Source organism: Podarcis liolepis (genome assembly GCF_965112155.1).
Source record: "Podarcis liolepis genome assembly, chromosome: 5".
Lineage (NCBI taxonomy): Eukaryota > Metazoa > Chordata > Lepidosauria > Squamata > Lacertidae > Podarcis > Podarcis liolepis.
Genome location: NC_139556.1, coordinates 96,068,678 through 96,092,474, shown reverse-complemented (window position 1 = coordinate 96,092,474; position 23,797 = coordinate 96,068,678). Strand labels below are relative to the sequence as shown.

The following is a 23,797-nucleotide window of genomic DNA, read 5'->3' as shown; positions in this document are numbered from 1 at the left end:
CTTTCTTGTTAGCTTGTGTTTGTTAGTGTGTTTTTTTATGTGTAATTTTTTGCATAATCTCAATAAATATTTTATAAAAAAAAAAAGCTGTGAGTGATTTACTGTTTCATTCATTAACAGTTGGGGGCCAGGTCACCCACAAGATCGTCTTATCCCACATGTGCCCTCTCAACTGCTTCGATTGGTGAAATTGGCACTACTATAGGTGACACATAATACCCATTCCACATTTGTAAGAACTCAGTTGTTTAGTGTGGCAGTGCCTACACCTTAGAACTCCCTGCCTATTGAGATCAAGCAGCTGCTCTTCACTGTACTTTTTTTGGCACCTGTTGAAAACATTCTTGTTTAGACAAGCCTGTCCAGATGCTTAAAAAGTCAAGGCAATCTTAATCTGTTTTAGTATTTTAACGTTTGTGTATTTTAAAATAGGGTTGTGAATTTTTTCTTGATTTTCTTGTATCTTTTTGTAAACCACTTTGAGAGTTTTGTTTACAAATGGTGTATAAATTTTATTAAATTAACAAACATATGTGTTTTTATACTATACACTCCCCTATGAACGTCGTTTCAAGGGCGACATGTTAATGTAATGAATAAATGAATGTTTTTATGTCAAACTTCTTGTGGGCGAATGTATACAGTATACATCTTTTATACCTACTAAATGAAAGAGTTTTTTCTTTGCACATATACATATGTACGCAAATAGGCTGCTGTACGTCCAGGATTTCCCGGACACATAAGGGATTCGCTCTTCGAAAACAGCTCCCGGGAGGATTCCCCGAAAATCGGTTACAGTGTCCGTGAAAAGCCGGGCGTATGGCAACCCATGCTTTTTGGGGCGAATTTCCTAAAAATTATCTCAAAAACTTCATTTTTGAAAAAAGGCAACCCTGATTATACAAAACGCACCACGTGTTTTTTTAAAAAATACTGTTCTCTAATTTTAGCCAATTGGAAGCCGGCGGCCCCCTGGATGTATGGAACGATCTCCACGTGGTCTTCGCCGTCGCCCCGCCCCCTGATCCCCGCTAGCCAGGCTCCTCCCCTTCCCCGCCTTACTTCCCCCGGCTTTTCTGCCTCGTAACGTAACGCGTCACTCGGCGCGCGCGCCCCGCCGCTCTTTTTCATTTTTTTTACCTTACCTTACCGCGGATTGGCCCGCCTAGGCCCCGCCCTCCCCCCTCGCGCCTGCGCAGCTCCCCTCCCGTCCCCTCAGAGGAAGCGTTCGGCGATGGAGGACGGCGGCGGCGGAGGGAGCAGCAGTTGCCAGAGGCGATCTCAGTCGGGAGGAGGGTCGGGCCCCGGCGGCGGGGACGACAAGCCGGCGGCGCTGTGGAGCAAGGACAAGAAGGACCCCAACGCCTCGGTGGCGGACAAGGAGCAGGAGCTGGTGAGCGCTGCGCCGGAGGGAGCCGAGCTGAGTCACCGCCAGGCCCCGAGCCGGGAGTTAGCGGGGACGGCCGTCGCCTCGGCGGCGCGTGACGTCGGGCCCCGATCTCGCGAGGGGGCGGGTGGACCACATAAAACCCCCGCAACCCCCCCTCCCCCGCGCAGTTAATTCCCTTGTGAGCAGTGATTGATAGCCAGGGAAATGTCAGCTCCGGAATGTGGGAAGAGCCGAAGGAGCATGTTCAGAGAGAGCTCTCTGGCAAGCCTACTGCTTCTGAGCATGTGCAGAGTTCCGCACAGAGCCGAGTTGTTTCTGAACATGTGCGGAATGCTTTTATTGGGGGGGGGGGTTGCTTCTGACAGCCGCAGCTGGGCTTAGCGGGATGTGAATTTCATCCCTCTTTACTCCCCTCTCCAGTTTTTAGGGTGCGATGTTTATATTGTGCTTTTACGGCTTCTTTTGTTTTGTTTTGAGCTGCCTAGAGTGACTGGGGCAACCCAGTCAGATGAGCAACAAACAAACAAACTAAAAATAATTACAGTGGTACCTCGGGATACATACGCTTCAGGTTACAGATGCTTCAGGTTACAGACTACAGACCCAGGAATGCCTTGGGTTAAGTACCTTGGGTTAAGAACTTTGCTTCAGGGTGAGAAAAGAAAAGCAGCAGGAGGCCCCATTAGCTAAAGTGGTGTTTCAGGTTAAGAATGGACCTCCGGAACGAATTAAGTACTTAACCCGAGGTACCACTGTAGTGTTGTTTCTGCGGGTACTCACAACCTGGGTTTTCCTAGTATGCCAAATGAGACCACTTGCTCAGTGGAGCAGGTAGGTGAGGTAATAAAAATGCTAATGACAATTAGTGGTACGTATTTGGCAATACTTTGGGATGGGTTATGTCTGCCACGGTAAGAAGTGGGCTTGCCCTCCCTCTGCTGAGAATATTATGATTGGGAGGCCCTCCTTCTGTTCCTAGGGGCAGGAAGGTTGTATCTGGGCAAATGAACCTGAGCGGGTGTGTTAAGAGTTTAGGATCTGATGGTTTCTTCCTAGGTGAGCAAAATGAAAATGCGTTAGATATGGCATTATTCCTTAATAGGGAAGGGAATTGCACAGAATTAAGACTGGTCCTTCATCTAACTTAAATGAAAGCCCCCTCAAGTTGGTAGTTAGTCTAGTCCGGTGCTGGCGACAAATCTGTTTAACTACCTTCCTAGGTGTTTTAGGCAGTCTCGGTGCTTCCTGTCACTTCCCCCCATTTTCTGAAAATGTTTATCAGCAGTTTTGCCCAACAGCTGAGGATCTTTTGGGCTGGGAGAAAGCGAGCACCACCTCCCACTGCATATTGCTGCAAACATCAGTTGCACTTCAGAGCAACTGAAAGGTCTAGTTGATTTTCTAGTACAGGATAAGATTTTGCATGGGGGTGTTGTTCCTGGCCCCTGCACGTGTTGGTAGAGCATGCAGAAGCTTGCTCCTGTTCTGCCCTCTTCCGGGTCCAGAAGGATCCGCACATTGTCAATTGGACATGTGCAAAATGGCCGCCAACAGTACAGGTTTTCCAAGAGGCCTGAAGTTTCACATCTTTCCTTAATTCCTTACAGTCTGAAGAAGACAAACAGTTACAGGATGAGCTGGAGATGCTTGTGGAGCGCTTGGGGGTAAGTTCCCTGTTCTTGACTGGGAGCATGCGGAAGTTAAACGGTAAAGCATTATGCTTTTCTACATCAGTAGTATAGATCACTGTGTGGTGCAGTCACTCTCTGGAAAGGTAGAGTGCATGGTGGAGTCTGCAGGCTGTGTTGGTAACAGTCCTCATTCTCCCCACTCTACCTCCACCAGTCAAAACAAATTCTCTACTCTTCTCTTCTCCCAGGCCTTCGGCTAATTAAACAATGTATGGCCTTTGAAATTGTGTGTGGGGTTTGTTTCCTAGCTACTATGTTCCATAAGTGTGGTATCGTTACAAAAAAAAAAAAAAAGCTTTCCTTGGTCGCCACCTGGGACACCAGGAGAGAGTCTGATGAAGATCTCAGGGCTTGGGCAGGTTCTTAAGAAGGTTATCGTCTGCAAAAAGTTACCTGTGTCTGTTTCCAGTAACTGTATGTGGGTTTCTGGTGGCAAAGATGTATGTTGACTCACATTGACACTATTAGATATAAAGAGGCGGTCTTGGAAGTGGTGTTTGGGTGCTGTTGTTTGATCCCCTCCCACTCCTGATAGCAACTGATTTTATTGTAGGAGCATGACACCGCTCTCTATCGACCTGCACTGGAAGAGCTACGCAGGCAGATCCGTTCTTCCACAACCTCCATGACTTCTGTACCCAAACCCCTGAAGTTTCTGCGGCCACATTATGGGAAGCTGAAGGAGATCTATGAGGCTATGGCTGCTGGGGAGAACAAGGTATGTAACATTGTTTGGCCTGAGAAAGTGTTAGATGTCATCTCAAGTCTTGTTTTCATCTCTCCCAGCGCTGCAAGAGCAAATGTGGATTGCAAGTGCATTAAATTTATTTGAAAAGAAAGAAGGAAGCCCTTCTGGTATGGATTGCAAGCCCACTTCCTATCTTTGCAGCGGGAGGAGTAGTATTTAGTGGAGTTGGTGCTGCTGTTCTTTGGAAAGAAGTGAACAACCTTTACCTTGAAGCATTGTGCCTTAGGTATTTGGTTGGCTCCTATGAGAACAGAGTACTGGATTAGATGCAGCTTTGGTCTGATTCAGGGAGACATATTTTGAACTGGGGAAGATGCAAATTATAATATTGTTTTCAATTCTGCCGTTCTTCAATTTATACCAACCATATTCATGGCTGACCATAGGATGCATCTCTAACACTTGCTTTCTGCCCACAGCGATTTGCAGCTGACATAATCTCAGTTTTGGCCATGACAATGAGTGGAGAGCGAGAGTGTCTAAAGTACCGGCTGGTAGGATCCCAGGAACCCTTGGCCTCGTGGGGGCATGAATATGTCAGGTAAGCAACAAAAGGAGATATTTGACTTCACTGAAACTCTGGGGTGTATTTTTTTGTATTTTAATTATTATTAACTGAAACACCACCTTCTGTGTAACTCCAGGAGTCATGCATAGGGTTCCCAGGTGATCTCCCATCCAGGAACTAGGTGGACCAGCTTAGCTTCCACAGAATTGCTTCATCAAATTCTTACAGCAGCTCAGTGCTGTTTTCCATTGCCAAGCTAATATGCTTTTATCAGCTCAAAGAGTTAATTATTTAATTATAAAATTTATACATTGCTTGATTGTAAAACACGCTCAAAAGCAGTTTATTGAAAAGATAAGACAATAAAATCAAGATAAATTTGCGCTACTTTAAAACGTACAAAAGCTAAAATGCTAAAGCAGATTAAAATTAACTGAACTTTCTAAGCATCTGGGAATCTTTAGTAGGTGCCAGAAAGTGTAAAATGAAGGCACCTCCTTGATCTCGATAGGCAGGGAGTTCCAAAGGGTAGGTGTCGCCACACTAAACAATATGATTTTTTGCAATAATATTTTTTATTATTGTTGCTATTGCTATAATTATATTGGCAGTTTTGCTTCATTTGCAACCTGCTTTGAGAACAGCTGGTCAAACGTAGGTTATAAATCCTGCCAGAAACAAGATGAACCTGCCGGAAAAGAGATGAATAAATATTGCTTCTGTTGTGACTCTTCCCGCTGTTTCTTCCTCTACAGACACTTGGCTGGTGAGGTGGCCAAGGAATGGCAAGAAATAGATGAGGCAGACAAGACCCAGAAGGACACTCTTCTGACCCTAGTGAAGGAGATTGTGCCATACAACATGGCACACAATGCAGAGCACGAGGCCTGTGACTTGCTTATGGAGATTGAGCAGATGGACATGCTGGAGGAGTATATTGATGACAACGCCTATGCCAAAGTCTGCCTCTATCTGACAAGGTGAGGGAACTGTGGTGTTTGGTTCTGTGGTGTGTGTGTGTGAACTGCTCTGCTGAGCTAGGATGGAGACTTGGGCTTAAGGAAGTTGGTGTATTCAGAACCTTCTTGTCTCCACAGAGACTATTAAGTGGAGGACAGCAATAATGAGATCTAGTTATTTGGTTTGGTAACGTAGAGGATACCTAGTTTTTTTAAAAAAATCTGTGGAACTAAGAAAGCCAGCCTTTGGATCTTGAGGTGTAACTGCATGAGAGGCACCTGGTATGGCAACAAATAATTAGCCAAGACCCTGTAGGATCACACAGAAGGACTTGGAAAATGGAGGGGAGCAGCCTGATGAAGAGTGGCAGGTATAGTATATTTGCAGGTATAGAGGCCAGAGAAGAACATTCTGAAAAACAGCAGCTGAGGGCTAAAAGGAGATGAGCTTGTGCAGGGTGGGAAGTGTAAAGGTTTAAGAGAGTACAAGATGGAGAGCTTTGAAAGTGGAGGTATTGTTCTGTTACTTCACAGTCAACTGATCTTTGCATTCCAGTTTTGATTATGACACTGCAGTGCACTTCAAACGAAGGCTGGAACCACATGGGCTAGCTTGTGTTTCCAAATGCCCACCCATCTCTCCACCTTTGCAATGTATCATTTGGTAGGGGACAATTTACAGGACTAAAAGGGCAATTGGAGGAGGGGGTTTAACCCTTGCTTACCTCTTTTCCTGTGCAGTTCATTCTATTCTCTACAGTTGAGCTTCCAACAATTTTATTGTTGGCAATAAAATCCCAATGGGGGACTTGTGAAAAGGTGATGAGTGGAGGCAGGGTTAAATACCTTTCTCCCATTCACTGCTTCACCCTCTTGTAAATTGTGCCATCGCCACCTTGCAGTGGAAAAGTTACAGTTAAACAATAGGAAATGTAAGCTGGCAAATAATGTGTAGCTTTGGCCTAAGAGTGTCTGCAGAGTGAATTGATCTCTTGTCTTGGCTCACAGAACTGAAGTTCTTGTTGAATATTCACTGTGGTGTAGCTAATCCATCTTTAAGTAAAGTGTTTTATTGTCACAATTTGAACTGGGATGCCCCTTGAGTCTGGTAACACTCATAAACGTAGATCTTATTTACTAGCCATTGAGATTTCTGGCTGCTTCAACAATGCGTGTATGTGTGATGGCAAATATTTTGCTGTGCATACACGTACGGTGTTCCCCCCGAATGTTGTAGCGATTGCCTTCTCATCCATTACTGAGGAAAGGGTTTGCCCACCATGTTGATACCACCCAAACTTCATCATCTCCCTCCCTGTCTCTTGCAGCTGTGTTAGCTATGTCCCTGAGCCGGAAAACTCTGCCCTCCTCCGCTGTGCCCTCAGCATCTTCCGAAAATTCAATCGCTACCCAGAAGCCCTGCGCCTGGCTCTCATGCTGAATGACATGGAACTGGCAGAGAACATCTTCATCTCCTGCAAAGATGTGTATGTGGGGACCTTGTCTAGGGCTGGGTGTCACAGAGGTCCAGGTTGTTGGAGGAAAAGGAGAGCAGATAAGTAGTGAGAAGGCCAGATGCAGTGAGCAAGGCTGGTGTGGTTATTCTCACATAGTCAGGGTGGGGAATGGCCTTAGAACTGATAAGTAAGGAGTGGATGAACTGCATCCCACAGGCCACATCTGGGTTCCCAAAATGTTTTCTGTGACCCTACCAAAGTTTTCATTTAGTTTTTTTAATTACCTTTATTTTTTTGCTGACCGCTGACATTGGTCCCCTGCTGTGATTTTGTGATGCCAAAAGGTTTTTGTGAACCTCCCCCTCAAAGTTCTTCCAGAATTTGATTTTTAAAAAATTAAAAATTGGCCATGACCACTTAAACTGGCCACACCTGAAAGGTCATAGTTTAATGGTAGAGTAACTGATTTGCATGCAGAAATTCACTCGTTCCATTCCTGGCATCGCCATGATGCCTTAAATACACAAATTACTTGCTCTAAACCTGGTCTATACTTCTTTTTTTGGCTGAAAGCTAGGAAGATACTAGTGAGGTTTCTGCAAGCCTTGATATGTGAGGAATGGAATGTTGCATGCACGGTTCCTTGTGCTCACATGCTTGCATTTTCTGCCCTTTACTGCAGGGTTGTTCAAAAGCAAATGGCCTTCATGCTGGGTCGCCATGGAGTCTTTCTGGAGCTAAGTGAGGATGTAGAAGAGTATGAGGATCTCACAGAAATCATGTCTAATGTCCAACTCAACAGCAACTTTCTGGCCCTGGCCAGGGAGGTGAGTGCCCTGCAGACTGCTGTGAGCTCACACTCATGGATGGAAGTGACCATTGGATCATGTAGGGGAGCAGTTGTCGCTGGTGATTTGCAGAAGACACATTTAGAATGGAGCGGATTGGTGAACATTGATTGGAAATACCAAATTTATTAGAGATGTCTGGGAATACTTACCGAGGCAGTGAGGTTTAATTTAACAGAAAACCATCTGAAACTTTGTTTCCTTTGTCTTTTGCAACCAAAAATTGAAAGTTATTGTTCTTGAGATGAAATGCCTCTTAATTAAGGTCCAAGTGCCTCATAGGCTATTCAGTTATCCCCTGTGACTAGGGGTGTGTTACTTGAGAGACGACCTTATCCCTTAAACTCCCAATAGATTGCTGTGATCTGTGGGAGAGTTTCTCCTGCAAGTTTCTAAGGTCTCAGGAGCCTGTTCTGCAGTAACTCAGAGCAGGGCTTTTAGTGTGGCTTACCTTGTTCTGTGGAATAACATTTGTTTTATGTTTTTAGTTATTTTCAATGTACTTCACCTTGAGATGGCTGTTTAGAACGCAGTTAATAATTTGAGGATAATTATGTTAATGATGGGACGCGGGCGGTGCTGTTGGTAAAACCTCAGCGCCTAGGACTTGCCAATCGTCAGGTCGGCGGTTCGAATCCCCGCGGCGGGGTGCGCTCCCGTTGCTCGGTCCCAGCGCCTGCCAACCTAGCAGTTCGAAAGCACCCCCGGGTGCAAGTAGATAAATAGGGACCGCTTACTAGCGGGAAGGTAAACGGCGTTTCCGTGTGCTGTGCTAGCTCGCCAGATGCAGCTTGTCACGCTGGCCACGTGACCCGGAAGTGTCTCTGGACAGCACTGGCCCCCGGCCTCTTAAGTGAGATGGGCGCACAACCCTGGAGTCGGACACGACTGGCCCGTACGGGCAGGGGTACCTTTACCTTTACTATGTTAATGATAATAATGCAGCATAGGCTGCAGTGTTGTGTGGGCTGGGCTGGGATGCAGAAGTCAACTTCAGGGACCCAAGCTCATTAGAGGCAGAAATCTTCTCAATCCTTTTTACATACCTTGGTCTCTGGATTGGAGGTTTTGCTGTGGTGTCTTGGGGAGGAAGAGAAGGCTAAGGCTTGCAAGTAGGTTGCTTGCACTGCAGAGCGACTGGGGTTAAAGGACTGACAACTTGGGAGGTCAAGTGAAAGTTTGCTTGGGTGGAGTGGGGTGGGTGGGTGGGTGGAGTGGGGTGGGCTGACCTGGAGCATGGCTTCTGAAAAATGGCATACAGCCTTTTTTGCAAAATGTGTATTATGGCAACTGATTGGTCCCCAGTGGAGATGAGCTATACAGTGGTACCTTGGTTCTCAAACATAATCCGTTCCAGGAGTCTGTTCAACTCCCGAAACAGTTTGAAAACCAAGTCGCAGCTTCTGATTGGCTGCAGGAGCTTCCTGCACTCAATCAGAAGCCGTGTTGGGTGTTCAGCTTCCGAAAAACATTTGCAAACCAGAACACTTCTGGGTTTGCGGCATTCAGGAGCCGATTTGTTCAGGAGCCAAGCCATTCGAGTACCAAGGTACCACTATAATGCTTTCCTGTAAAGTTAGGAAAGCCATGTTAGGGTGCTGCGGCATCATATGGCTAAGAAGAATAACCTCTTCTTTTCCTTCCAGCTGGACATCATGGAGCCAAAAGTGCCAGATGATATTTACAAAACCCATCTAGAAAACAACCGTAAGTGTTCTACTCAGAGCAGTGGGGTAGCCATCCAGGCAGCTTCATCAGGGTCCTGATGGCAGAACCAAAGTTTATTCAATTTACAGTAAAGGAATTTCACTTATAAAGTAAATAAAAATGGTTTCTACAGTGGTACCTCGGGTTACATACGCTTCAAGTTACAGACTCTGCTAACCCAGAAATAGTACCTCGAGTTAAGAACTTTGCTTCAGGATGAGAACAGAAAATCGTGCTCTGGTGGTGCGGTGGCAGCAGGAGGCCCCATTAGCTAAAGTGGTGCTTCAGGTTAAGAACAGTTTCAGCTTAAGAACAGACCTCTGGAACAAATTAAGTACTTAACCTGAGGTACCACTGTATTAGATTTTGAATGAAAATATACACATTAGCATGTACTTTATACGAATAAAGTACATGCTAATGTGTACATTTTCATTTGTATATTGCTATTGTCTTTAGGCACTCAAAGCAGCTTATATACCAATATCTATAGCATATTGAGACTGATATCTCGATCATCATAGCAATTTCTAAAATTCACACATTGTAATATGTAGCACCTATTACACGGCATCAAATCAGTGAGCTTTTATCAGAGCTAGAAGAGACCTTATGAAATAGGCATGCTTCTGAAGCTCTTAGTAGAGTGAGCCTGACAAACTTCCCTTGGGAGCGAATTCCACCACACAGATATCACTGCTGAAATGGCTCTGTTCTTAAGTAGATGCTAACTGTAAGCAGATGGTCTGGTTGAGTTTAGCTATTGCTACTGTTCATTGAGTTTGTATCCTGCCCTTCCTCCCAAAGGAGCCCAGGATGGCAAACACACCCACAATTTAAAAAGAAAAACAGTCTACTCTACAACAGTTTAAAACATTTAAAAGCAGATTCAGTTAAAAACATAACTTTATCCAGTGATCTTGGGGTTGTCAGGAATAGTATGATTAAGCTGCCAACAGGTGCTTGCTGTAATATTTGCACATTTATTTTGCGACGACTGTGGGTTTGGAATAAAAAAACTTAAGAATTAACGGCAGGCAGTGGTGGCACCTGGAGCAATGTCTTGCCTGCTTAGTTCATAGGGATGAACTGGTGTTATATGTAAGAGCTGGGGTATTCCAAACTTTTCAAGGGTTGTCCACGTGCAAGGTATTATGATAGTCCAAGTTGATAAATAAGCAGTTCTGCCCGAGCTCTTAGGCTCACCAAATCACTTGTGCTTCACTTCAAAATGCTGTGTCTTGTCTTCATTGTTGCATGCAGTTTTCTATATTAATCATGCAATCATTCAGCTAGAAAGTGTAGGTGTCTTTAATAGCTGGTGACTGCTCATCCTGCAAAAATGCTCTTTCCTTGCCTGCCACGTGAGATGAATGGGAGAAGTGTGAATGGAGCACTGGCTGAGAGGAGGACCTGTTTGAGTAGTTCTAGGCTGACATCGGAGTCTGTCATCCTCAACTGGTTCCGTCTTGTGCATTCTGCTCCTTCAGGGTTTGGCGGCAGCGGCTCTCAAGTGGATTCGGCTCGCATGAACTTGGCCTCGTCCTTTGTTAACGGTTTTGTGAATGCTGCTTTTGGGCAGGACAAGCTGCTGACAGACGACGGCAACAAGTGGCTGTACAAGAACAAGGACCATGGTGAGTCGGAAGAGGAGCAGGCAGCAGCTGGTCTGCTTGGGAGAACATTATGGGGGTGGGGGGGGATGGTGGTCAGAGAGCTCTCCCCTACTATTTTTCTGTGGCAAAATTTGACTGAATTACCTTCTTGACAAGGGCCTGGTGATACTTTTGTATGTTATACTTTCTAACTTGGTGCTCTTGGCCAAGGACTTCATTCCTGAGGTTTGAATTCTTTTGGCTGTTATGGGCTTGGGACATTTCGTTCATTGGTACTGGGAGTGCTGCATGTGTGACATTCGCCCAGTTAAATTGGTTGCTTCAGGCCAAACTAAGGGTGAGGGGTTTATTTTTATATTTCATTCGTGGCATCTGCATGGATGATAGGTGGCCCAGGAATTGCTTTTAATTATAGATCGATCTGGCATAAAGCAGAGGGTGGGAAGCAATTTTTTACAAAGAAATGTGTGCATAGGTGTGGAAGCATCCCCTGCTTTGTCTCCCCATCCTCTGTCACATCAGGCACTTTAGTTCCCCAGCCTGGATCTCTGAACATGGTGCGTGATGGTGCCTCACACCTTTTCATTTTAAGACTTAAGACGCCTCCCCCTACTTTATATGTGAACAGGAAAGGTATAAACGAATGAGATTGCTGCTGCCTTGCCAAGATTGCTCACTCCAACCCAGGCGTGAGCCATGTTTTCCTCTGGGTTAGTTCTTCAGAGTGTGAAACCCTCACCATTTGATGTGGGGTTGGTTTGACTTTGCACAGCTGAGAGTATTTGAGTTAGATGATGTCTCATCTGAAAGACATCTCATTACTGTGCCAAGCAGTGTCTTGATGTGAAACACCTAGCTTTGAAATAAGGGCTAGTCTCTTGACCTTTAAGGCTCTTTGACTTTAACACAAGGTGTTGTCTGAAAGCCTGGAATATTTTTGGTAACTGCTATCATCTGTTAAGCAGCCTTTGCCATAGCTGCTTGCCCCTCCTAGTTGTCCTGAACCCCTTTCTTCTTCCTCCCCAGTGTAAATTTCCATAACCCCAATGAGACATGCATCCTCTCATTCTCTTATAAGAGTGTCCATCTTCACCCTAAGAAGCTTTTACATTTATTTTATAGGGATGCTGAGTGCTGCAGCCTCGCTGGGGATGATCCTGTTGTGGGATGTGGATGGGGGGCTTACACAGATTGACAAGTACCTGTACTCCTCAGAAGACTACATCAAGGTGGGTGACCTTCCTTTCAGCCTGAGTGTTAACTGCTCACAGCAATCCAGTCATATCAAAATAACAAGACAGACTCTTTTTAAGAGTATAGGAAGTTTCTTTAAGCAGTCCATCTGAGACCACTAGTCCATCTATCTCCGCATTGACTCTTATTATCAGGTTGGCATGTGAGGCATCCGAGTGACAGTTCATCTGCCCTGATTCATCCGGGCAAGGACTACATAACTCAAGTATTTAACATAATGCCACCCAACAGTTAATTTAGCCCTTTTAGCTTACTAGATACTGTATAGGCTTGTCATGACATTCGTTGTACTTGACAGTGCCTCCCCACTTCCTATTTTGTGTCCTGTAGTCGGGGGCTCTTCTGGCTTGTGGTATCGTGAACTCTGGCGTGAGGAACGAGTGTGACCCTGCCCTTGCATTGCTCTCGGACTATGTCCTCCACAATAGCAACACCATGAGGATCGGCGCCATCTTTGGGTGAGGACCTGCCTTGGCTTCCATTTCCCTCTCCACAGAGCATCGCATATATCACTCTAAGTGACATGGTATTCTCTTGCAGGCTGGGGTTGGCGTATGCTGGTTCCAATCGAGAAGATGTCCTGACCTTGCTTCTTCCTGTAATGGGAGATTCCAAGTCCAACATGGAGGTGAGGGAACAGTGCCACAGCCATCTGGTGCTTTGGTCAGCTTCTTGCCCAGGGGTGGATGGATGGGGCTGTGTCTTTCATGGAGTGTAGAAGGCAATTAGAAGCAGAGTTTCTGTGCTCTAGCTTGGAGTTTGTTTTTGTGTGAATGGCTGAGGGCCATTTAGCTGACTCAGACTTTTATGTTGTAATATTGGGGTGTGTTCTTCCCAGAGTCCAAAACAGAATGTTGAATCTAAAAAGCAAGTAACCTAGTAAAAGCCTGTTGGTCTAACCTATTGATAATGAGAAGGCAGGTGGACCAAGACCTCTCCAAGTGACCTTGGGAAGGGGGAGGTTCATATCCCAATGCCCTCAGCATGTCGCCCAGCAAAATCCAATTTTGATAGGAAGTTAGTACAACTTTAAAGATGCACAGGACTCCAAAAGCATCCCTGTGGAGAGCCTTCTGCTTGACTCTCTTGGCTTGGAAGGATTAGTGAAAAGGTTTATCCATTTCTTAAGTTTGCAGAAACACAGACCCTGAAGTGTGGATGTCATCGCAAGCCACTTAAACGTGTTTGCCATGCAGTAGGTAGTGGGCAAACAGTGCTCAAGGCCAACCTAGGAGTTGTGTAACCTTGAGGTTCTGAATGCCAATATATGTCAAGCCTAGGTTTGAAAGATGATCTTGACACTCTTCTTCTCACGTGAGAATGGGTCAGAGTTCTTGGCTACCTGAAATCCCATCTGTAGTGGTTTGTATAAACCTTGAGGAAACCAGGGAATGCTGAACCTGTGAAATGATGTGTTTCCTGGTTTCAACTGCTCAGCCTAGTAAAGTGTGACTAGTTTTAATGGTTGCTTCAGACCTTACCTTGATAGATTGGCGGCTATCACTTGGAAAAAGGGGAAAGTGGCCATGCATATTCTTCCCTTTGTGTGCTGCAGGAAAATATCAATGAGCAGGTGTTTCAGTGATTTGGTTCTTGGGAAGTAGCACTGTTTTGCAGGAATCTGGTGGATAGCTTTCACTCTGTGGTCTCCTTCAGGATGCTGCTTACAATATGCCTCTGTCAGAAGCAGTATGCGTCTGAATTCCAGTTGTTGAGAATCATAGGTGGGGGGAGGGCTGTTGCGCTCGGGTCCTGCTTTGAGGCTTCCCACAGGCATCTGGTTGGCCACTGTGAAAACAGGATGCTGTAGGCCTAGCTGAGCCAGTGGCCTGATCTAGCAGGCCCTTAGTGTATTTTCCAGCTGCAAGGATTTTGGTGTGACACTTTCTTTTCTCCCCAGGTGGCCGGTGTGACAGCCCTGGCTTGCGGAATGATTGCTGTGGGCTCATGCAATGGAGATGTTACCTCCACCATCCTCCAAACCATCATGGAGAAATCTGAGACGGAGCTGAAGGACACTTATGCCAGATGGCTACCTCTTGGCCTGGGCTTGAACCACCTTGGTAAGCACATTCACTACGGCCAGATCTGTGGGTGTCAGGCACATACTTGTGTAGGAGGAGGAAGGGTCCCTGGTCAGAATTCTTTGGGCTTCTCTTGAGCTGCTGTTCTGATGTTTCCTACAGGAAAGGGTGAGGCCATTGAAGCAATCCTGGCAGCACTGCAGGTTGTGTCGGAGCCTTTCCGCAGCTTTGCCAACACGCTGGTAGACATCTGTGCCTATGCAGGTGAGTCTGGGCTCAGCATTGTTTTGGCTGCTTGTGAACTGGGTGTTGGAGGCCCCAGTCCCATTTTACTTGTGGTCTTGGGTTTTTCCTCCAGGATCCGGCAATGTGCTGAAGGTGCAACAGCTTCTCCACATTTGTAGTGAGCATTTTGACTCCAAAGAGAAGGAAGAAGAGAAAGAGAAGAAAGAGAAAAAGGACAAGGAGAAAAAAGAGAACTCTGCCGACATGGGGGCTCATCAGGTAGGGTAAAGGTTCCGGGTCTAAGAAAAGGTGAGAGGTCTCTCTCTCTTGGATGCTGTGAGTGAGAGAACAGGAGCTTGTGGGCAAGGCAAACATGTGGCATGTGCTGTGTGTGCAGAGGTTCCCAGGCTCAATCCCTGGCATTTTTACTCGAAACATCAAATAGTCAGTGATAGGAAAGAGCCTCTGCCTGAGACCCTGGAAAGCCACTGCCTGTCGGAACTGGTTCTGCTTGGTTGTTCAAACAGTTTGGCCTTGGTATACGGTTGATTCTTGTGCTCCCAACCTAGACAGATGGGCTGAGAGCTGCATAGACAAAGGTGATTCTGCTCCTTGGCATTGGGATTGACTGTTCAACAAGACAACAAAAAAAAGTCTGTTTAAACAATTTTAAATTGTTGCCTTAGGTTTGTGCTTGAAATGAAACCACCAGCTTAGTGATACGTTCAGAAATGATGAAAAAATAAATCCTGAACAAATGTCATTGGTTATTTGCTTGTAGGGTTGTATAATTGTATATGCATGGTAACAATCACCACCAAAAGCTGGTCTTAAAATTCAGTTTTGGTTGTACCAGCCCAGAGGTGTGGGTCCTTGTTCCTAACTAAGGAGCAGTTGCTGATAATTTGCATCATCAGCTGGTTGTAATGTCCTCAATTATGTCCTTTCCTCATCTTGAAATCAGCACAAGGGCGCTCTTTCACTCCATGGAGTATTTGAAAGCACTTCTGTGGAATAAAGAGTCCTGAACTAAACCAATGAACAGCAATGAGTCAGAACTGGACTGACAGATTTGAGTGTAAAGTTAGTACTAGCCTGGGAAACCTTTTCTCTTACTCTCACAATAAAAAGCTCTGAGGCAGTCTTAGGGTGGCCTTGCTTGAGGAAGTTGGGATGCCACATTTAGCTTTGGGGAAAATGTGTTTCATCCATGTCATAAGGTATCCTGTGGTTTCAGAATTTGTATTTCCCTCTGCAGGGCGTAGCTGTACTGGGGATTGCACTCATCGCTATGGGGGAAGAGATTGGGGCCGAGATGGCTCTGCGCACCTTTGGTCACTTGGTGAGTAAGATGGTGTGGGGGATATGCTCTCTCCATTTGGGGGCAAAAATTGCCACTTGGGATCCAGTGTGCAGCCAGGGATCGTTCTGTGTCATTGGCCAGCCCTGCCGTAGTCTGAACTGAAAAACAGAATAAACTTGCCTGCTGTTCCAACCCCTCGTCTGAATTCCTTTCTCAGTGAAGCCAAGTTTGCCACAATTTTGAAAAAGTTTTGCAGGACTAATGGAAAAGAGAGAAGACCTTCCAGGATTACAAGCCATGTTCTTCATTTAGCCCTACAAATAAGGGATTGGTCTGCTCTTAAATTTGAGCAGCACCTACCATTAAGTCATGACAAGGGAAATACTGTTTGTTGGAAGGGTGGGGTAGAGGAGAGCCTTTTGACTTAAAAAAAATCTGTCTTGTGTGAATAATGCAGATCAGACTAGGTCTCTGGAATGTCCCTAGTTGCCTAGGAATGTGTTGCTTCAACATGCCTTTCTTTTGGTGTTTGTGTGTAATACAGCTAGATATATCAGTTCTACCGTGAGAGAAGAATTCTGAACTAGAAATGTGTCTCCTAAGGGACTGCACTGACACTGGGGAACAAAGTGAAAGTCTGTCCTATCCCGTTCATTGCCTGCAAGTTCCAAGATCTACATTCCATGTGTTCCAAAACATTTCTTGGCCCTGGTTCACATCACAATTTATACAGGCTTGTTGGGTGGTTTGCACTCTGGTGCACCACTGTAAAGGGAGGGTGACCTCAGCCAAGGAAATACTGCTGCTGCTGCCCCTGTGAGCTGCACTGCTCCCACCCCTGGTCTGCCAGCCGTATGCAGGGTGTGAGCTGTGAACCTAAATGAACATTGCATTCCTGAGAATTTAGGAGGAGCAGGAGCAGGAGTTGCAGTTTGAAACTACAAAGCTTTGCATCTAACAGATGTTGTTTTAGGGTTTGTTGAGATTTTAGCTTTGCTTTCTCTGTGGATAAACTGGATGGTTGCTACACATTGTCTGTGAAGCCCTTCTGCTAAGAGTTTGGAGTTACTTTTTGTTACTCTGGCAGCTGGTGGATGCTCTGATGCCTCTTGGACTGCTGCTGCAACCTTCAGAAGGGCTGCATTTTTGTCTCTGGTTGCATGTGTCATTCAATCCTGGCCTCACCTTCTCCTCTTCCTTCTACAGTTGCGGTATGGGGAACCCACTCTTCGCCGAGCTGTCCCCTTAGCCCTGGCCCTCATCTCTGTCTCTAATCCCCGCCTCAACATACTTGACACCCTCAGCAAGTTTTCCCACGATGCTGACCCAGAAGTGTCCTACAACTCTATCTTTGCCATGGGCATGGTAGGCAGCGGTAAGCATGTTCAGAATTTTGGGCGACTGTGCAGGCCATGGGCCAATGGGAAATCCCTGCAGTTGGTCTGAAATGCCTTCTGATGATCCAGAATGCCTTGGTGTTTAGAATACAGCATTGACAAGTGCAGAGGAGAGGTTGGATTCATGCAGGCGCAGTCTCCAATTGCTTGGGGGAAAGCCCTGGAGAGGAGGGAATTTAGGTGGCTATAGGGAGGTGGGGACTTTCAGTCTTGGCAACTGATCCATGGGGCAAGACCTACCAGGGAGGAACCACTGTGCTCATTAGGCATGACAACCCGCCTAGTCTGTGCAGATCGTGTTCTTGCTGATAAAGAGTTAACTCCAACTTTGAATGGTGTGATTTACTGTTGGCTCGCTTCTGATAGTGTTAAGTCTATTTCGGAGAAAGCGAGCAAAAGTATTTTGTGGCACTTAAAAAACCCAATAATTTATTTTGGCACAGCATCATAGGAAGCTGCTGTACACATGGTCAGACCATTGGCCCACCTGGATTGGTCTTGTCTGCTCAGGCTGGCAGCGACTCTGCAGGGTTTCAGGTGGAGGTCTCTCCTGGCCATACCTGCAGATGCTGGGCTCTTGCATGCGAAAACAAACTAAAATGAAAACTGAAAATATGTGGACCACAGTGCCCCTCTATACATTCACTTCAGTTTTTCTTCTCCCCCATTAAGCATGAGTTAATATATGTGCAATAACAAAGCTAAAATCTTTTGGATCTTTCTGCGATGGGAGATTAAGGGCTGTACCACCCTGCAGGCTCCTTTACATGCCCTAAGTTGCACTCCCTATGGAACCTCCCCGTGCATACCTTTTCATTTTGTCTAGTGGTGGGAGGAATCCCCCTTGTTCGCAACAGCAGTCCTGTCCTACCCAGAATGTGATTGTGGGAGCTTGGACTTTTTTAGTTGCTTCCTGATCCCTCCTTTCCGGACCTCACAGGTACCAATAATGCCCGCCTGGCTGCGATGCTTCGACAGTTGGCACAATATCATGCCAAGGATCCCAATAACCTCTTCATGGTGCGATTGGCCCAGGTAAGTGGCTCAGCTTAAACTCTGCCCCAAGCTAGAGGGTAGCATTGTTAACTTTAGAGTTGTTAAACAGCTAGATTAATTTACCAAATATTATTATTAGGCTGTATCTGTGATTAACATTCTCAGCAGAAATAGTGACTTTTGAAATTTAGTATAGGTGGGTTTTTGTTCTGCTTTTGTACTGTGCTACTATTCCTAGGCAGAGATTTCACAGCAGCAGGACTAGGTTAGGGTTGCTAATGGGCTTGCTTTGAAGTACGGCTGCAGGGTTTTGCAGCAGTGGCGGAAGGGGGGCTGCAGAGGTGTGTGTTCAGGGGGTGTCTGTATGGGATTGTTGTGTGTTTTGCTGTGCTGATTTTCATTCCCCTTGGTGTGCTTCTATCCCCACTAAATATTACCAGAAGACAGATGCATTTTTTTTCCCTCAGAGGGGAGAAATGTATTTGAAAATCCCCCCCCTCAGTTTTGCCTCTGTCCTGTTTTCCGAATAATATTTCTCCAATGCTGTCAGTGCCCATGGCATTTTAAAGAGTAACTGCAAGAAAAGGCAATAAAATAATAATAATGCATCGAGGCAGCCTGTGATTTGTAAAAAATTATGCAGATTGGGCAGATGTACAGTATTTTTGCACTGTGTAATCTGCTTATGCTCGTTATTGGGTGGAGCAAGGGGCTATGCAGAGCACCAAAGCCCCTGCTCTGAATCCTGGGGACCATATTCAGCTACACCCTTCAGTCTTTCAAGATTTCCACAAACATTGCCCATGCATCAAGCACTTACAGGATCATGATGCATTTGCAACCCTGAATGGGAGTTTAGGGGGGTGTATAGAAAAGAGCAATTAGAACTCAAGCAGCTTCTCAACTTTCTGAGAAAGAAATGGGATTTGGGGCTTTGCAAAAATAATAATAATGATGCCCTATAGTACCACATGAAAGGTTTTCAGTCTGTGAAAATTATTTGTGGAGTCTTGGGACCTGCATTTCCAAACAGTCCCTGCTGTGACCTGTATCTCTGTCATGGTGAGGAGGGTTGTCTTCCTGTAGAAGGAAGGAAAGCTAGGAGAGAGGGTGGAGGGAAAGGGAGCAGGTCTGCAAGGGTTGGTGAAGCACCACCGCCGGGTACTCGGAGCAGATCTATGGTAGCAGTTTGGAATGATAATGCATACACACTGCTGACTTCTTACACTCCTCACATAGTGACATCAAGTTCTGAATAGCCAAATGTTTGGTGTTTATTAAATGTTAGGTTTATACCCCACATTTAAGTTGAATGAACCTCAAGACTGCTTGCGAGTGGTCCTTTGGTCCCAGCCATGGATTTTCCCATCACCAATATATTTTCTGCTTGCTATGCAGGGCCTAACACACCTCGGGAAAGGGACCCTCACTCTCTGTCCTTACCACAGTGATCGGCAGCTCATGAGCCAGGTGGCCGTGGCAGGCTTGTTGACTGTGCTGGTGTCCTTCCTTGATGTCCGTAACAGTAAGTATTGGCCCCTGGAGTTGGGGAGTATAATTGGCTGGCCCCTCTAATGGTGAACTCTGGAATTAATTACTTTTCAGTGGTTAAGAGACTATTTCATTTTTACTGGAGGCAGGTGCCATCATTAATGTTTTTGCCCCCCGTTTTTCAGCCATCATTCAGATGTGAACAGTTGAGAGTAAGTGGAGGAGCTCTAGGTGTCTAATTCTGGAACTCCTTTCCTCTAGAGATCCACAAAGCTTCAAGGGAGAAGCCTTAGTACACAAGATCCTTAATTCAGTGCTCCTAGAATTCTCCTTTCTCTTTAGCGTGAGATCCTGGAGAGCTTTTGTAAGTCAGGCTTAACAGTTATCCAGTTCGGTGGGTCATTGTTCTGACATACATAAAGGATTCCTTCGTATGTGTCTGAGCCTAGGCTTCCGGGCCATAATCCTGCTTTGGTTTTGTACTGGAGTATAGATGACAAAGAGCAAAATTCATGTACCCAGTGGCAGTAGAGAATAGCACATGCACATTTAAATTGCCACTTGGAAAAAGACAGAGAAATATGGTAAGTCCTCTCCTTTGTCTTTTGCTGAAAAGAGCTTGCTTGGCTGATGAGGACCATGTCCTTTTTGTGTTCTAGTTAAATAAAAAGTGAGAAAGTGCTGTTGATGATCAAAGGACGATAATGATATTTCTGTTCTATATTACTGTGCATCAAAATGGTGGCTGAATCAATAGACAGACAAGATTTTTTTTTTTAGTGTGGTTCATTGATCCCTTGAATTCTGTCTCTGCCTTCTACTGGTGAACAGATTTAATCAAGTATGAGGGCAGCTTTGGCTTGGATAAGGGAAACTTCCTTAGTGGACCAGTCTCTGTAGGCCTTGACTTATGTTTTCCTTTCTCTCCTAGTAATTTTGGGGAAGTCCCACTATGTACTGTATGGCCTTGTGGCTGCCATGCAGCCACGCATGCTTGTGACCTTTGACGAGGAGTTGCGCCCCCTGCCAGTGTCTGTGAGAGTGGGGCAGGTAAGTAGGCTCTGAACAGTAGCTGGGAGGGTCCCTGCTTTGCTTGGGGATCCCATGGGGACTTTGGCTGTTCATGGGTTACTATGGGTAGCTTTAGTGGAGAATGGGGATCTGGGGCTCTTTCGTTTCCTGGCTTCCCTGAAGGCTTGAGGACCAGAGGGTTGGGGGAACAACTTTCCTGTTCACTAGCACTAACCTCTGGCCTTCCTCTCAGGCGGTGGATGTGGTAGGCCAGGCAGGCAAACCGAAGACTATCACTGGCTTCCAGACCCACACAACACCAGTGCTGCTGGCCCATGGTGAGCGGGCAGAGCTGGCCACAGAGGAGCACTTGCCAGTGACACCCATCCTGGAGGGCTTTGTTATTCTTCGCAAGAATCCCAACTATGATGTCTGAATTGCCTGAGGTTTTGGGGTGGGAGGGGAGTGGGGAGTAGGATGCGGCACTGTGAGGAGGGACTAGCCTCCTCCATCTTTTTTGTTACAGAAGGAGCTCTTCTTAGGAAAATAAATTGACCGGAGTTAATTTGGCTTCCCGTTTGTTCTCTTCTGATCTTCCTATCTGTAGAATGGCGGTAACCAGAAATCCCTTGGCCTTTACTTAGGAATAGGGAAGGTAGGTTGTAAACTTGTTGGGCTGTGCATAGGCTGCCTGTAGTCTCCCAGGAGCAGCTGCAACCTGGACACTGTTATTAAGAGGTTTGTGTAGCTGACATCTATTGATGACTGAACAAAGTGTCTCGTATTCATCACTACACTTGAAAAGGGCAAGGAGAACTTAGGTGGTTTTGACAGCTGGGAAACTATTTGGCGAAGATTGTAATGCTTGAAAAGAAAGTATTCCCTCGAGAACACAGGCTACAGAGGTTTATAGATTACAACAAACTGGGCAGAGGGCTGAAGGCCCCTAGCCATTGGAAGATTCCAAGTCTTACTGTGTCATATCCTGTCCCCCTGTTTGATTACAGGGTCACTCCACATTGCCAGCATGCCTTCTAGCTTGGTGGTAAGCGCAGGGCTTTAAAAATGCAAGACTTTTACAGAAATTGTTCTGCTGTGGCTCCCACACTACCCAGTATTAATTCACAGAATACTGCCAGATCCTTCCAGACCAATAAAGTGGCTGCATTTCTCTAGTAAAGAAAGGCAGCAGTTCAAGGGAAGGATGCAATTTTTCAGTCACTTTGTTTTCTAACATGAATAATCAAAGAGATACAGAACGGCAGAATCTCATTTCCAACCATGGAAAGGTATTTGGGGCTGAGGAGCTGGAAGAAACAATGGGAGACCATGTATGCGTGAGCTAGTAAACTGCTGTAATCTTTTGTGTGCTGGATAGAAACTCAAGGGAATCTTCATATGATAATCATATCGTGCTGCTGTGCTATCCTACCATTTTTACAGAATCAGATGAAGTAGGTTTGCCTGAAGAAATGTTTCAGCTCAAAATGTGCTGGACTACAGCAGGACTCCTGAGCACAAAGCCTAAAGGTCTTGCCTGGCCCTTGGTTGCCTCTGTAGCCTATGGCATCCCCATCTCCACATTAATTCACCAGAGAAGTGTTGAGGGGCTGATTTGGCATTGGCTTGTCCCAGCATTAACAGCACAGGTGTCAAAATGAGGGCAGAGTGCAGTGGGTGGAAGCTGGCATCTTGGGAGGCTGATAAAGGCAAGATGATGCAAGATGGCATATCACATAAATGCTGCTGTGCCCCCTGGACATTGGTTAGATGTGTGTTGGGTCCTCCAGCCCCTCTGAGGTTGAGACAGATGCTGTCTCTGAGTCTACAAGCATCATATAGCCATTTATAAAACTAATTTGGTGAGTTAGTTTTAAACAGATTGGCCAAACTTGGCCCTCCAGATGTTTTGGGACTACAACTCGCATCATCCCTAGCTAACAGGACCAGTGGTTTGGCCATGTCTGGATTAGACAATGTAAATGGGTGGGCACCACCACATCTTTGAGAATACCAGAGTTTAACTGCACCATGTGAAGAAGTAATTCCTTCTGTCTGTCCTGCATCCACCACCATTCTGCTGTACTGGATTCTAGCTTTGGAAGAGGGAGAAAAAGCTACTTTCTCCATGCCATACGCTTCTATTGTGTCTCCCCCTGCCTTGCCTTTTTTCCCTAAACAAAATAGCCCCCAAATGTTTTAAGTTCTCCTTGCAGGGGAAGTTGCTGCACGGCTTGTGAGTATTTTGGTTGTTCTTCCCTGCACCTTTTCCAGCGCTGCACCTTTCAAGTTTAATATGTTGTAGATTCATTTGATCAGGGAATACTATTTAAAACATGTATATGTATGTGTGTGTATATATATATATATATATAATTACACACACACACACACACACACACACACACACCATTGTGGCTGTAAGTACTTTTCAGAAATCGCAAAAGGATGCATTGCACCATTCTCCTAAATAGCCAAATGGTACCTTTATTTCACTATTAGAAATACATCAACTGAGGCATTTTTTAAAATAGCTGTAGGTCACAAGATAAGTCATCCTTGCTAACCACACAGCTATATGCATTGTACTGATTAGAAAGTAAGCAGATGGAATCTCCTCTGTTATTCCCCTCATGGCTGTGGGGCTGGGGGATTTATTTTCTACTTCATTTCCTTAAATCCTGATACTGACTATCTCAGTGCTATTATATACCTTGGGTGTCTACATTTCGGGAGGACATCATGCCAATTCGGGAGGACATCATGCCAAGGCTTAAGAATCACTTGCTATAGAGCAATGCAAAAGCCAGAAGTTTGGCATGTAAGAAACCAAATGTTGGGACAATTAAATGGTAGACACTCATTTTTTTGGGACCCTGTGGTGAGCTTATTCAAATTTACATTTGAGTCTGCTGGCCAGGGAGGTGAAATAAGGCAATGCCTTATGAAGGCTCTTGATCCATAACTGCTAGAAATCTTACTTTTTCCTCGTCTTTTGTTTGAAGAGTTCACCAGACGGTCTGCAGATTCTGACATAGCCTGTGTTTCCTGTTTTATCTCAGTTCTTAGGGGTCCTGATGTTGGCAAGGAGTTTTCTTGAGCATCTGTATACTGCAGCTTAGGCAATGAGTTCAGATCTCTTGTAAGAGCAATCTCTGGCAGCACTGCT

The 23,797-nt window shown here is 45.6% G+C and overlaps 1 protein-coding gene across 1 annotated transcript; it reads left to right on the top strand.

Moving 5' to 3' along the window:
* Positions 1–1,068: 1,068 nt before the first annotated feature.
* On the top strand, positions 1,069–21,193 carry PSMD2 (proteasome 26S subunit ubiquitin receptor, non-ATPase 2). The gene is made up of 21 exons (XM_083504008.1): positions 1,069–1,396; positions 3,001–3,057; positions 3,638–3,802; positions 4,252–4,373; positions 5,096–5,320; positions 6,628–6,786; positions 7,439–7,583; positions 9,251–9,311; positions 10,802–10,948; positions 12,050–12,156; positions 12,512–12,639; positions 12,722–12,809; positions 14,082–14,244; positions 14,368–14,469; positions 14,564–14,709; positions 15,689–15,772; positions 16,940–17,108; positions 18,071–18,165; positions 19,525–19,651; positions 20,549–20,667; positions 20,882–21,193. Exons 1-21 carry the CDS (start codon positions 1,238–1,240, stop codon positions 21,062–21,064), a joined length of 2,751 nt encoding a protein of 916 aa, XP_083360134.1. The 5' UTR covers positions 1,069–1,237; the 3' UTR covers positions 21,065–21,193.
* Positions 21,194–23,797: the final 2,604 nt, after the last annotated feature.